General features: G+C 40.8%; 1 protein-coding gene across 1 annotated transcript; it reads left to right on the top strand.

Moving 5' to 3' along the window:
• The first annotated feature begins 8576 nt into the window (after positions 1 to 8576).
• LOC106611580 (tryptophan 2,3-dioxygenase A) lies at positions 8577 to 13374 on the top strand. The gene is made up of 12 exons (XM_014211938.2): positions 8577 to 8822; positions 9006 to 9111; positions 9289 to 9379; positions 9663 to 9733; positions 10275 to 10402; positions 10506 to 10692; positions 10819 to 10926; positions 11043 to 11154; positions 11270 to 11327; positions 11413 to 11492; positions 12019 to 12109; positions 12239 to 13374. Exons 1-12 carry the CDS (start codon positions 8785 to 8787, stop codon positions 12390 to 12392), a joined length of 1224 nt encoding a protein of 407 aa, XP_014067413.1. The 5' UTR covers positions 8577 to 8784; the 3' UTR covers positions 12393 to 13374.
• Positions 13375 to 13690: the final 316 nt, after the last annotated feature.

The raw sequence follows: 13690 nt of genomic DNA, 5'->3' as shown, positions 1-13690 counted from the left end.
CCAGACTTGTGGAGGTCTACAATGTTTTTTCTGAGGTCTTGGCTGATTTGTTTAGATTTTTCCCATGATGTCAAGAGTTTGAAGGTAGGCCTTGAAATACATCCACAGGTACACCTCCAATTGACTCAAATGATGTCAATTAGCCTAACAGAAGCTTCTAAAGCCATTAATTTTCTGGAATTTTCCAAGTTGTTTAAAGGCAGAGTCAACATAGTGTATGTAAACTTCTGACCCACTGGAATTGTGATACAGTGAATTATAAGTGAAATAATCTGTCTGTAAACAAATGTTGGAAAAAGGACTTGTGTCATCCACAAAGTAGATGTCCTAACCGACTTGCCAAAACTATAGTTGTTAACAAGAAATTTGTGGAGTGGTTGAAAAACAAGTTTTAATGACTCCAACCTAAGTGTATGTAAACTTCCGACTTCAACTGTACATACCCCAACCAGAAGCCATGGATTACAGGCATCTGCACTGAAATAAAGGCTGGAGCTGCCACTTTCAAGGAGCGGGACTCTAATCTGGACGCTTATTAGAAATCACGCTATGCCCTCAGATGAACCATCAAACAGGTAAAAGCGTCAATACAGGACTAGAATTGAATCGTACTACACCGGCTCGGGCGCTCGTCTGATGTGGCAGGACTTGCAAACTATAACAGACTACAAAGGAAGCACAGCCGCGAGCTGCCCAGTGACATGAGCCTACCAGACGAGCTAAATTACTTCTATGGTCGCTTCGATGCAAGCAACACTGAAGCATGCATGAGAACATCCGTTGTTCCGGACGACTGTGTGATCATGCTCTCCGCTGCCGAAGAGAGTAAGACCTTTAAACAGGTCAACATTCACAAGGCCGCAGGGCCAGACGGATTACCAGGATGTGTACTCCAAGCATGCGCTGACCAAGTGGCAAGTGTCTTCACTGACATTTTCAACCTGTCCCTGACTGAGTCTGTAACACCAACATGTTTCAAGCAGACGACCATAGTCCCTGTGCCCAAGAACACTATGGTAACCTGCCTACATGACTACCGACCTCTGTTGCACTCCACACTGCCGTTTCCCACCTGGACAAAAGGAACACCTACGTGAGAATGCTATTCACTGACTACAGCTCAGCGTTCAACAACATAGTGCCCTCAAAGCTCATCACTAAGCTAAGGACCCTGGGACTAAACTCCTCTTTTACGCTGCTGCTACTCTCTGGTTATTGTCTATGCATAGTCACTTTAACTCTACCTACATGTACATATTACTTAAATTACCTCGACTAAGCTGTGCCCCCATACATTGACGACTTCCGCCGAAGTCGGTCCCTCTCCTTGTTCGGGCGGCGTTCGGCGGTCGACGTCACTGGCTTTTTAGCCACCGCCGATCCACTTTTCATTTTCCATTTGTTCTGTCTTTGTCTTATCACACCTGGCTTCACTCACCAATCACTTGTTTATTATTTAACCTCTTACATCTAGACGTTCCGCTAGCGGAACACCTGCTCCAATATCCAATGATAGGTGTGGCGCGAATTACAAATTCCTCAAAAATACAAAAACTTCAATTTTTCAAACATATGACTATTTCACAGCATTTTAAAGACAATACTCTCCTTTATCTAACCACACTGTCCGATTTCAAAAAGGCTTTACAGCGAAAGCAAAACATTAGATTATGTCAGCAGAGTACCAAGCCAGAAATAATCAGACTACCCATTTTTCAAGCTAGCCTGTTAGGGCTAGGGGGCAGTATTGACACGGCTGGATAAAAAACATACCCGATTTAATCTGGTTACCACTCCTACCCAGTAACTAGAATATGCATATACTTATTACATATGGATAGAAAACACCCTAAAGTTTCTAAAACTGTTTGAATGGTGTCTGTGAGTATAACAGAACTCAAATGGCAGGTCAAAACCTGAGAGATTCCTTTACAGGAAGTGGCCTGTCTGACCATTTCTTGAACTTCTTTTCCATCTCTATCTTTTACTAAGGATCTCTGCTCTAACGTGACACTTCCTACGTCGTCCATAGGCGCTCAGAGCCCGGGAAAAAACAGAATGTCGTCATCCCAGCCCCAGGCTGAAACACATTATCGCCTTTCTCAAGTGGCCGATCAAGGGACTGTGGGCTTAGGCGCATGCCCTGGCCGCCCCCGTCTTTGTGATTTTTCCTCTGTTTGCCGAAAAGGAGATTCCCGGTCGGAATATTATCGCTTTTTTACGAGAAAAATTGCATAAAAATTGATTTTAAACAGCGGTTGACATGCTTCGAAGTACGGTAATGGAATATTTAGAATTTTTTTGTCACGAATTGCGCCATGCGCACGACCCTGATTTACCATTTCGGATAGTGTCTGGGACGCACAAACAAAATGCCGCTATTCGGATATAACGATGGATTATTTTGGACCAAACCAACATTTGTTATTGAAGTAGCAGTCCTGGGAGTGCATTCTGACGAAGACAACAAAAGGTAATCAAACTTTTATAATAGTAAATCTGATTTTGGTGAAGGCTAAACTTGCCGGGTGTCTAAATAGCTAGCCCGTGATGGCTGGGCTATGTACTTAGAATATTGCAAAATGTGCTTTCACCAAAAAGCTATTTTAAAATCGGACATATCGAGTGCATAGAGGAGTTCTGTATCTATAATTCTTAAAATAATTGTTATGCTTTTTGTGAACGTTTATCGTGAGTAATTTAGTAAATTTTTAGCAAATTCCCCGGAAGTTTGCGGGGGGTATGCTAGTTCTGAACGTCACATGCTAATGTAAAAAGCTGGTTTTTGATATAAATATGAACTTGATTGAACAAAACATGCATGTATTGTATAACATAATGTCCTAGGGTTGTCATCTGATGAAGATCATCAAAGGTGAGTGCTGCATTTAGCTGTCTTCTGGGTTTTGGTGACATCTCAGTTAAAACATTACACTGGTCCCTCTTTTCTCTCTCTTCTTTATTGGCATGTTATAACCAGCAGCACACAGCAATGCTGCCCATATTTTATTTTTATGAGAGCTTTGCATTCAGAAATGCAAGCTGCCTCACTTTTGAGGGGCTGATGCAGTTTCTTCTCTCAGTAATTATTTGTCCTGTTTTTAAGAAGGCCCTCTCAGAGGGAACAGATGTGGCTACTATGCACAGTCTCCCTGTCATGACTTTAGTAAGCCGTGGGTAGACTGAGGCCTTGTTCTTCCACCAGCTCAGAGGATCTGCAGATCTTTTGAGGAGGGGCTACTCCAAATAGGATCAGACCTCCATTATGGCATCATGCTGAGTGATTCCTTCATGCTGCATCCCCAGTTGCTCTCTCATCAAACAGCATCCATTCATTGAATTAGTTAATTCTATTCATTTAAATCTTCTGATTATTCATATCATTATTTAAAGAGATTCATCACTTCTGATATGCGAGCCAGCTCCCAACATTCACCAACAAGGGCTGGCTCTTAGATTTAACTTTTTTTTATTTTTATTTTTTAATGTAACATTTTAGTCATTTTAGCAGATGCTCTTATCCAGAGCGACTTACAGTAGTGAATGCATACATTTCTTTCTCTGTACTGGTCCCCCGTGGGAATCGAACCCACAACCCTGGCGTTGCAAACACCATGCTCTACCAACTGAGCTACACGGGATTACTTAGAGCCGACTCGTTCGCGAATGACCCATCACCAATAGACTACTGCTAATGTGAGTTTACGCAGTTCCAACATAATCCAAAGGTGGCAGCCTAAAATCACAATCCTGCTATATTGCACGTGACTAGAACATTATTTCATGCAAAACATTAATTTGTGATCTAGGCTGCCACCCTTTGGATTGTTTTGGAACTGCACAGTGCCCACAGCATGACTAGCTCACGTTAGTTAGTAGTAGTGACCAACATCAACATGAGGCTTTTTTTTATTGCCCATCAAATATTGGACACGTTTTATGAAAACACTGCAACAAAATAATGATACAAATACTTTTTCCAACAATTTTTCTTCATGGAATATTACGAATATTACGATATAGTTATGCACTTGTAATTTGTACTTGCTAATAGATTTTTTTATAAATATTAACACCATATTCCATGGGTTTACTGACCACAATCCATTGAATTAATACTAAAAAGTGTTGATTATTTGGCATCAGGAGAGCACAGCGCATGGAGGAAAGCAGTGAGATGTGTAACATAGCGTTGTGTTTCTGCAAAATGTTCACTGCTCGCGTGCGAGGCCCCCAGATTGATTGTGCAATCAATCTGTAACACTTCAGAGGTCCAGATTGAAAAGAGACCCTAGTATTTTATCATGATCCATTTTTGTTAGACAGATTTATGCTTTCATACTTTGTCTCCCCCTAAAGGCTATAGCGAGAAGAAAGCAGGTCTGTGATGTTATTTTGTTTTCAGATGTCAGTCCTCCTGTCTGTCAAGGAGGCTTTGATGTGAATCCCATAACATGTGATTAAATTAAAAAAAACGCCCCTCCAGACCATGATGGGGACACAGCTCCTTTTATACCACATGGTCTGGACGGGCCAAGCAAATAATAAGGCCAGCACATACAGATCCCACTTTACAGTTATACCTATCATTATTTATTTGTATGGAGTTACGTAGGCAGGTAAAGTGTAGGTACACATTGCTATACTTACCACTAGTAGGTCCTATAGCGATTTTGTGTAACATGTTGACATTTCTATACATCATATATATAAACAAACTGAAATATATTGTGGCTCACTAATGAATTATTGTTATTATACGAGTTCTCACTTGTGAGTTTTTTTTGCAAATTCTTGAAAATTGCAAACGGGTAGTTGTAAGTAGGCTACTATGTAACACCTGTACCTATACTATAATTCCACTTTACCCACAATATGTAACTACTATGTAAATACTACTAGGTAATTAGATACACGTTTTGTGGTGTGACTGATGTGGTTTATCCATTTGTCATCTAGGGAAAAAAAGCAGTGCTGAATGTCTGCAACAACTGTCGATGTCTAGGGAACACCAATAGGAGCTTCAACAGACAATATGGACGGCCCAGAATAGTAGATCAAAGGTACAGCTATGTCAAGGTTGTGTCAATGAGGTTCTCAGAAAACAAAATACATAAAAACTATGACATTTCAGCAAGTCAAAGGATGACTATGGCTTAGATTACTCATTAACCGAACTACAAATATTGAAACACTGATTCCCTAGTAGCTCATTGAAAGTTATACTCAAATAAGTGGCAGTTCATTAGAGTTAATGCTCTATTCAAAAACATCTGCTTTAGCCTACATCCGCATAGATGTTGTTTTGACAGTGTCGGAGGTGAAACTGCGTTAGAGCTGTCAAATTCACAAGCGGCTCATTGCTTTATACCTAAAGCAGACATCGCCATTGGCTGCACGGAGTCGCATTAATGACATAAATATGTGGTTGATTGCGAACATAGGTTGCTAAAATGTCTGTTTAGTTTGGAATGGGCTCAGTGACTTTGTTATCGATAAAAAAATATATATTTTTTTTATTTCACCTTTATTTAACCAGGTAGGCAAGTTGAGAACAAGTTCTCATTTACAATTGCGACCTGGCCAAGATAAAGCAAAGCAGTTCGACAACATACAACAACACAGAATTACACATGGAGTAAAACAAATATACAGTCAATAATACAGTAGAAAAATAAGTCTATGTACAATGTGAGCAAATGAGGCGAGATAAGGGAGGTAAATGCAAAAAAAAGTCCATGGTGGCAAAGTAAATACAATATTGCAAGTAAAACACTGGAATGGTAGATTTGTAGTAGAAGAAAGTGCAAAGTAGAAAAAGAGTTAATGGGGTGCAAAGGAGCAAAATAAAATAAATAAATACAGTAGGGGAAGAGGTAGTTGTTTGGGATAAATTATAGATGGGCTATGTACAGGTGCAGTGATCTGTGAGCTGATCTGACAGCTGGTGCTTAAAGCTAGTGAGGGAGATAAGTGTTTCCAGTTTCAGAGATTTTTGTAGTTCGTTCCAGTCATTGGCAGCAGAGAACTGGAAAGAGAGACGGCCAAAGGAGGAATTGGCTTTGGGGGTGACCAGAGAGATATACCTGCTGGAGCGCGTGCTACAGGTGGGTGCTGCTATGGTGACCAGTGAGCGGAGATAAGGGGGGACTTTACCTAGCAGGGTCTTGTAGATGACCTGGAGCCAGTGGGTTTGGCAACGATTATGAAGCGAAGGCCAGCCAACGAGAGTGTACAGGTCGCAGTGGTGGGTAGTATATGGGGCTTTGGTGACAAAACGGATGGCACTGTGATAGACTGCATCCAGTTTGTTGAGTAGGGTATTGGAGGCTATTTTGTAAATGACATCGCCAAAGTCGAGGATCGGTAGGATGGTCAGTTTTACGAGGGTATGTTTGGCAGCATGAGTGAAGGAAGATTTGTTGCGAAATAGGAAGCCAATTCTTGATTTAACTTTGGATTGGAGTTGTTTGATGTGAGTCTGGAAGGAGAGTTTACAGTCTAACCAGACACCTAGGTATTTGTAGTTGTCCACATATTCTAAGTCAGAACCGTCCAGAGTAGTGATGCAAGACAGGCGGGCAGGTGCAGGCAGCGATCGGTTGAAGAGCATGCATTTAGTTTTACTTGTATTTAGGAGCAGTTGGAGGCCACGGAAGGAGAGTTGTATGGCATTGAAGCTCGTCTGGAGGGTTGTTAACACAGTGTCCAAAGAAGGGCCAGAAGTATACAGAATGGTGTCGTCTGCGTAGAGGTGGATCAGAGACTCACCAGCAGCAAGAGCGACATCATTGATGTATACAGAGAAAAGATTTGGCCCAAGAATTGAACCCTGTGGCACCCCCATAGAGACTGCCAGAGGTCCGGACAACAGGCCCTCCGATTTGACACACTGAACTCTATCAGAGAAGTAGTTGGTGAACCAGGCGATGCAATCATTAGAGAAACCAAGGCTATTGAGTCTGCCGATGAGGATGTGGTGATTGACAGAGTCGAAAGCTTTGGCCAGGTTAATGAAAACGGCAGCACAGTATTGTTTCTTATCGATGGCGGTTACGATATCGTTTAGGACCTTGAGCGTGGCTGAGGTGCACCCATGACCAGCTCTGAAACCAGATTGCATAGCGGAGAAGGTGCGGTGGGATTCGAAATGGTCGGTAATCTGTTTGTTGACTTGGCTTTCGAAGACCTTAGAAAGGCAGGGTAGGATGGATATAGGTCTATAGCAATTTGGGTCAAGAGTGTCCCCTCCTTTGAAGAGGGGGATAACAGCAGCTGCTTTCCAATCTATGGGAATCTCAGACGACACGAAAGAGAGGTTGAACAGGCTAGTAATAGGGGTTGCAATAATTTTGGCAGATAATTTTAGAAAGAAAGGGTCCAGATTGTCTAGCCCGGCTGATTTGTAGGGGTCCAGATTTTGCAGCTCTTTCAGAACATCAGCTGAATGGATTTGGGAGAAGGAGAAATGGGGAAGGCTTGGGTGAGTAGCTGTGGGGGGTGCAGTGCTGTTGACTGCAGTAGGGGTAGCCAGGTGGAAAGCATGGCCAGCCATAGAAAAATGCTTATTGAAATTCTCAATTATAGTGGGTTTATCTGTGGTGACAGAGTTTCCTATCCTCAGTGCAGTGGGCAGTTGGGAGGTGTTCTTATTCTCCATGGACTTTACAATGTCCCAGAACTTTTATGAATTTGTGTTGCAGGAAGCAAATTTCTGCTTGAAAAAGCTAGCCTTAGCTTTTCTAACTGCATGTGTATATTGGTTTCTAACTTCCCTGAAAAGTTGCATATCACAGGGGCTGTTTGATGCTAATGCAGAATGCCATAGGATGTTTTTGTGTTGGTTAAGGGCAGTCAGGTCTGGGGAGAACCAAGGGCTATATCTGTTCCTGGTTCTAAATTTCTTGAATGGGGCATGCTTATTTAAGATGGTGAGGAAGGCATTTAAAAAAAATAACCAGGCATCCTCTACTGACGGGATGAGATCAATATCCTTCCAGGATACCAGGGCCAGGTCGATTAGAAAGGCTTGCTCGCTGAAATGTTTCAGGGAGCGTTTGACAGTGATGAGTGGAGGTCGTTTGACTGCGGACCCATTACGGATGCAGGCAATGAGGCAGTGATCGCTGAGATCTTGGTTGAAAACAGCAGAGGTGTATTTAGAGGGCAAATTGGTTAGGATGATATCTATGAGGGTGCCAGTGTTTACGGCTTTGGGGTGGTACCTGGTGGGTTCATTAATAATTTGTGTGAGATTGAGGGCGTCAAGCTTGGATTGTAGGGTGGCTGGGGTGTTAAGCGTGTCCCAGTTTAGGTCACCTAGTAGCACGAGCTCTGAAGATAGATGGGGGGCAATCAGTTCACATATGGTGTCCAGAGCACAGCTGGGGGCCGAGGGTGGTCTATAGCAGGCGGCAACAGTGAGAGACTTGTTTTTAGAGAGATGGATTTTTAAAAGTAGAAGTTCAAATTGTTTGGGTACAGACCTGGATAGTAGGACAGAACTCTGCAGGCTATCTCTGCAGTAGATTGCAACACCGCACCCTTTGGCCGTTCTATCTTGTCTGAAAACGTTGTAGTTAGGGATGAAGATTTCAGATTTCAAAATGAAGTTCATCCAGTGAGTTCACCTAAGAGAAGGCAAACAAGAACAGTTCAAATGACGCAAATGGAGGTGGGCCGGATGTTGAAATAGCCTATAAATACTTGGGTTTTCACAGAGTTTGAGTAAACCAACGGAATAAGATAACATTTTTGCTTTCATTTTGGATCATTTGGATAACCATGAGTGGTGGATGTCCATACTTCGAGAAAAGGCACTTGTACGTATTCATTATTGCGTTTCAAATTCTGTTTTTATTTGAAAAGAAATTGTAACAAAGGCATCATATAATGATTCTAAATAAATAAATAAATAAATGCTATAGTTATATTTATTATTATTATTAATTATTGTATGACATTAGCAAATCAATACCACTACATTTGTCTTTTTCATTCCCAAGGCTATTCAAGAGCAAGCTGCATCTAGAAGAGGAAGAGGAAGATGACTCTCAAGAAGGAATCAACAAGGCCAGCAAAGGTGGCATCATCTATGGTGACTACCTTCAGGTAAAGCATTCACCATCGTTATCTAGTTTAATCTAACTTCATCTTCTACAAGGTTTTTGACATGGTATGTTTTTTCTGCGGATAGAAGCTATGGCCAACATAAGGGATGGAAATGAAGTACAATTTTAAATAAGGGTTAGCTGTAGTACTAAATGAAATAAATGTGTTCCATTATAGCTTGACAAGGTCGTGACGGCCCAAGTTCTTCAGAGTGAACTGAAGGGGAACAAAATCCACGATGAGCATCTTTTCATTGTCACACATCAAGGCACAGTATATGTTTGTGGTCAAATATCATCAAGATTTGAGACTCAATAATGGAATTGTAATCATAGTATGCATGCATTCCCTTATCACAGGGATTGGGGTCTGTTCCATTTGAAATCCAGTCAATTCAAGAAATGAGTTTAACCTTTAATTGTAGTTGCACCTACTTTTGGAAGACTTGGAAAAGCAATTCACTATCAACTTTCCATCAACAAATGATCAATTTTATTGCATTGCAAAGGTGGGACATTATGATTAATTGCATTTTTATCATTTTATTTCAGCTTATGAACTCTGGTTCAAGCAGATTCTATGGGAACTGGATTCAGTGCGAGAGATTTTCATCAGTGGACATGTAAGCACCTTAGAAAGCAAGAGTACACTGGCAAACATTTTCTTTGTGTAATAAAAGTTATACAATTGTTGATTTCAATCCCAGCAAATTGTTTTTCTTTTGTAAATATTTAAATGTAACCTTTATTTAACTAGGCAAGTCAGTTAAGAACAAATTCTTATTTACAATGATGGCCCACTGGGGAACAATGGGTTAACTGCCTTGTTCAGGGGCAGAACGACAGATTTTTACCTTGTCAGCTCAGGATTCAAGCAACCAATCAAGCAACCTTTCGGTTACTGGCCCAACGCTCTAACCACAAGGCTACCTGCCGCCCCAACATATAATTCATAAACACTTAAAATACAATATGAATCAGTTTTTACCTCATTAAGCCATGAAATTTAAACAATGTCAATGACCTAAGTCTTTGTTTGTGGGCGTGAAAAGGTGGGCTTTTATCTGTCCAATGCAGTCCAAATGCAGGGACCCTTTTTGCATCAGGAGCGCCCCCTAGAGGCCAGAAAGTTAGAGCTCATCTTTAATAGTAATGTTTCACCAGGTTCGCGATGAACGTAACATGCTGAAGGTCAACACCCGCATACACAGGATTGTTATGATCTTCAGGCTGCTGGTCGACCAGTTCGCTGTACTCGAGACAATGACCGCCTTGGACTTCTATGACTTCAGGTAAGCCCCATAGATAACCCATGGAGAATCTTTAGCTTTTATAAACCTTATAAAATGATACCCTCTTTACATATTTAACACACATTACTTTTGTGTGTTGTAGAGAGTACCTGTCCCCTGCCTCCGGGTTCCAAAGTCTCCAGTTCCGTCTGTTGGAGAACAAGATTGGGGTCCCTGACAACCTGAGAGTCCCCTACAACAGGCGCCACTACAGGGACAACTTCAAAGGACATGAGAGTGAGATGCTGCTTAGATCTGAGAAGGAGCCTTGTCTGCTGAAATTGGTGGAGGTGTGTGAAAAGCAAAAAAAATACTGAAACATTTTAAAATAGACCCCGTTTAAATACTTAGTAATATTATTTCCCGCACTTGATATTATAGCACTATTGAGCAATTCTGTTTGTTGTTCTATTTAGAAATGGCTGGAAAGAACCCCAGGTCTTGAAGAGGATGGGTTTAACTTTTGGGTTAAACTGGAAGCCAACATCTTTGAAGGATTGAGTCTTGAAAAAAATAAAATAGAGGTATTGGCTGTTTCAAAATAATCTAGTACCAAAAACTCACAACATCGCTTCTCATTAGGTTACTTAAAGATAAAATAATCTGTCCAAAAACTACAAGATTTTTTGTCCTTTGGCAGAAAATGCAAGACTCTGAAGAGAAGGAGGAGATGATGGAAGAGATGACAAAACAAAAAGAGCTATTTACTTCTCTGTTTGATGTCAAAAGACATGAGCATCTTTTGGGCAAAGGTGAGTGTTTAGCACCTAGTGCCAACACAAACTGCCTCAACAATTCAGTCCCAATAAATAGTTTAAAACTACAGAACCCAGGTCTAAGAAACCATCTCACTTCCTGTTGTTTCAGGTGAGAGACGGATCTCCTACAAAGCTCTCCAAGGAGCTCTGATGATCTACTTCTACAGGTAAGAAGGGTTTCTTACAGTTATTTTAGACAGGCTTGTGTTTGTTCACCATTTGAGATGTAATTACTACATTGTGGATTGTTAGGGAGGAGCCCAGGTTCCAGGTTCCCTTCCAACTCCTGTCCAACCTGATGGACATTGATACCCTCATGACAAAATGGAGATGTAAGTAACACCAAAACATATTGTATGTAAAGAACAGTTTACTTCACCACATTTCACTCAATCAGTGTCTGCATGTACAGGTTTCCCTTACACCATTTGTATTTTCTACTAGATTACATGCTTTGAACTGTTTAAACCAGTGGTATTCAAAGTCAGGGTCGCGGGGGGAACTGCAGTGGGGTGAGAAAAACAAAATACAAATTAAAAGGACAGATTATTATTGTATGGGATCAATATACAAACGTTTTTGAGAAAGATCATTTGAAAATTATTGAGTAAATATATTTACTGGTTTCTTTTCATTTTGATAAGATATGAAAATGCAATTAATTAAGGTTATTTGTTAATGTAAACCATTTTAGGGTTGAGATTAGATTTGGGGTGGGGTTGTGAGAAATTCTTTGGGGAAAAAAATGGTGTCCCCACTGAAAAAGTTTGAATACCACTGGTCTAGACTATAATTTCACTGTCAATTGACCTGGAACGGTTATATTTACAAGTGCAATATTTATCCTATGTGTCTCAGACAACCACGTGTGCATGGTGCACAGAATGATTGGCAGCAAAGCAGGCACTGGAGGCTCATCTGGCTACCACTACCTGCGCTCTACTGTCAGGTATGTCATGTCTGTCATATATGATTAGCTATTGAAATAAACTGCATCCAAATCTAGAGTTACTGTCAAGCATATCATTATATACCCCTTCAAGTAGCTAAGTAGGTGTTTTTCTTCTCTCACACACAGTGATCGCTACAAAGTCTTTGTGGATCTCTTCAACCTGGCTATGTTTTTGATACCTCGGCATTGGGTGCCCAAACTAGACCCCAATGAGCACACCTTTCTGTTTACCGCAGAGTACTGTGACAGCTCCTACTGCAGTAGTGAGGATTCAGACTAGGAGACTGTCTCAACTGTCTAAAGTGGTCGGTGCAGACTGAGGAAAGGTGCCAATGAGAGGAAGCCACTTTAGACCTAAGAACATCTACATAATCTAGAGTGTCATATAAACTAGCTATGACCTGGTAAAGTCTCACCTACACCAATAAAGGGACAAGTAACATAGTATATCATCATAACCACAAAGGCATCCCTCCCCCTCAGAACAGAACAGCCTCAATTTGTTGGTACATGGACTCTACAAGGTGTTGAAAGTGTTCCACAAGGGGATGCTGGCCCATGTTGACTCCAATACTTCCCACAGTTGTGTCGACTTGGCTGAACGTCCTTTGGGTGGTGGGCCATTCTTGAAACACAAGGGAAAATGTTGAGCGTTAAAAAAAACCAGCAGCGTTGCAGTTCTTGACACAAACCAGTGTGCCTGGTACCTACTACCGTACACAATCTATGTCTCAATTATCTCAAAGGTTATAAAATGTTTTTTTTTTTTTACCTATCTCATCCCCTGCATCTACACTGATTGAAGTGGATTTAACAGGTGACGTAAATAAGGGATCATAGCTTTCACCTGGTTAGTCTATGTCATGGAAAAAGCACGTGCTCTTAATGTTCTGTATACTCAGGGTATAATATATATTGTTTATATAATATTGTGCTGTATTTAAAGTATGAAAAAGTGTGATATAATCCTGTACATAGCCTAATGAATGATAATCATGAACCCTTCCATGTACTTGAGTTATTCTGAATGTGTACCCTAAATAAGTGTATTGTTAATCTTTTTTAGAGTAATATTATGTTTTTGTACAGTACTTCGATATTGGTGCATTGGGTGTTTATGTGATGTTAGAGAAATGATACGTAGACTTTATTCAACACGTAGTGATAACATCAGCATAGAAATTATCACGACTTCAAAGTAATATATTTTTGTATCAGAAGAATATAAAATGTATGTCTCAATAAAAATATGTTATTGAAAAGTTTGCGAGAATTTCTTTTTTAACCTCCATGGGAATTGTCTTAAAAGATTCCTTGAAGGGTTGATTGAGAAGTCGGCAGTATACTGAACACATGAATCCCTTTAAAGAACAAATGTCATCCAAGGCTCACAGGAAGATTGAAGTAACATTCTGCAATACCTAGAGAAAGGAATGAGGATGAAGAAAAGGGGGAGAGTTTACATAAACAACCACATAGGTCACCTAAGGGCTATATTCTATCAGATCCACACTAGCTGACACCCGCATAGCAGTTATTTTGGTGGTGTAGGAGATGGAACTGCCCCTAATGAAAAAG

This window comes from Salmo salar, chromosome ssa09, assembly GCF_905237065.1.
Source record: "Salmo salar chromosome ssa09, Ssal_v3.1, whole genome shotgun sequence".
Taxonomy (NCBI): domain Eukaryota; kingdom Metazoa; phylum Chordata; class Actinopteri; order Salmoniformes; family Salmonidae; genus Salmo; species Salmo salar.
The sequence above is the reverse complement of the archived record's forward strand: the minus strand, read 5'-3'. Positions and strand labels throughout refer to the sequence as shown.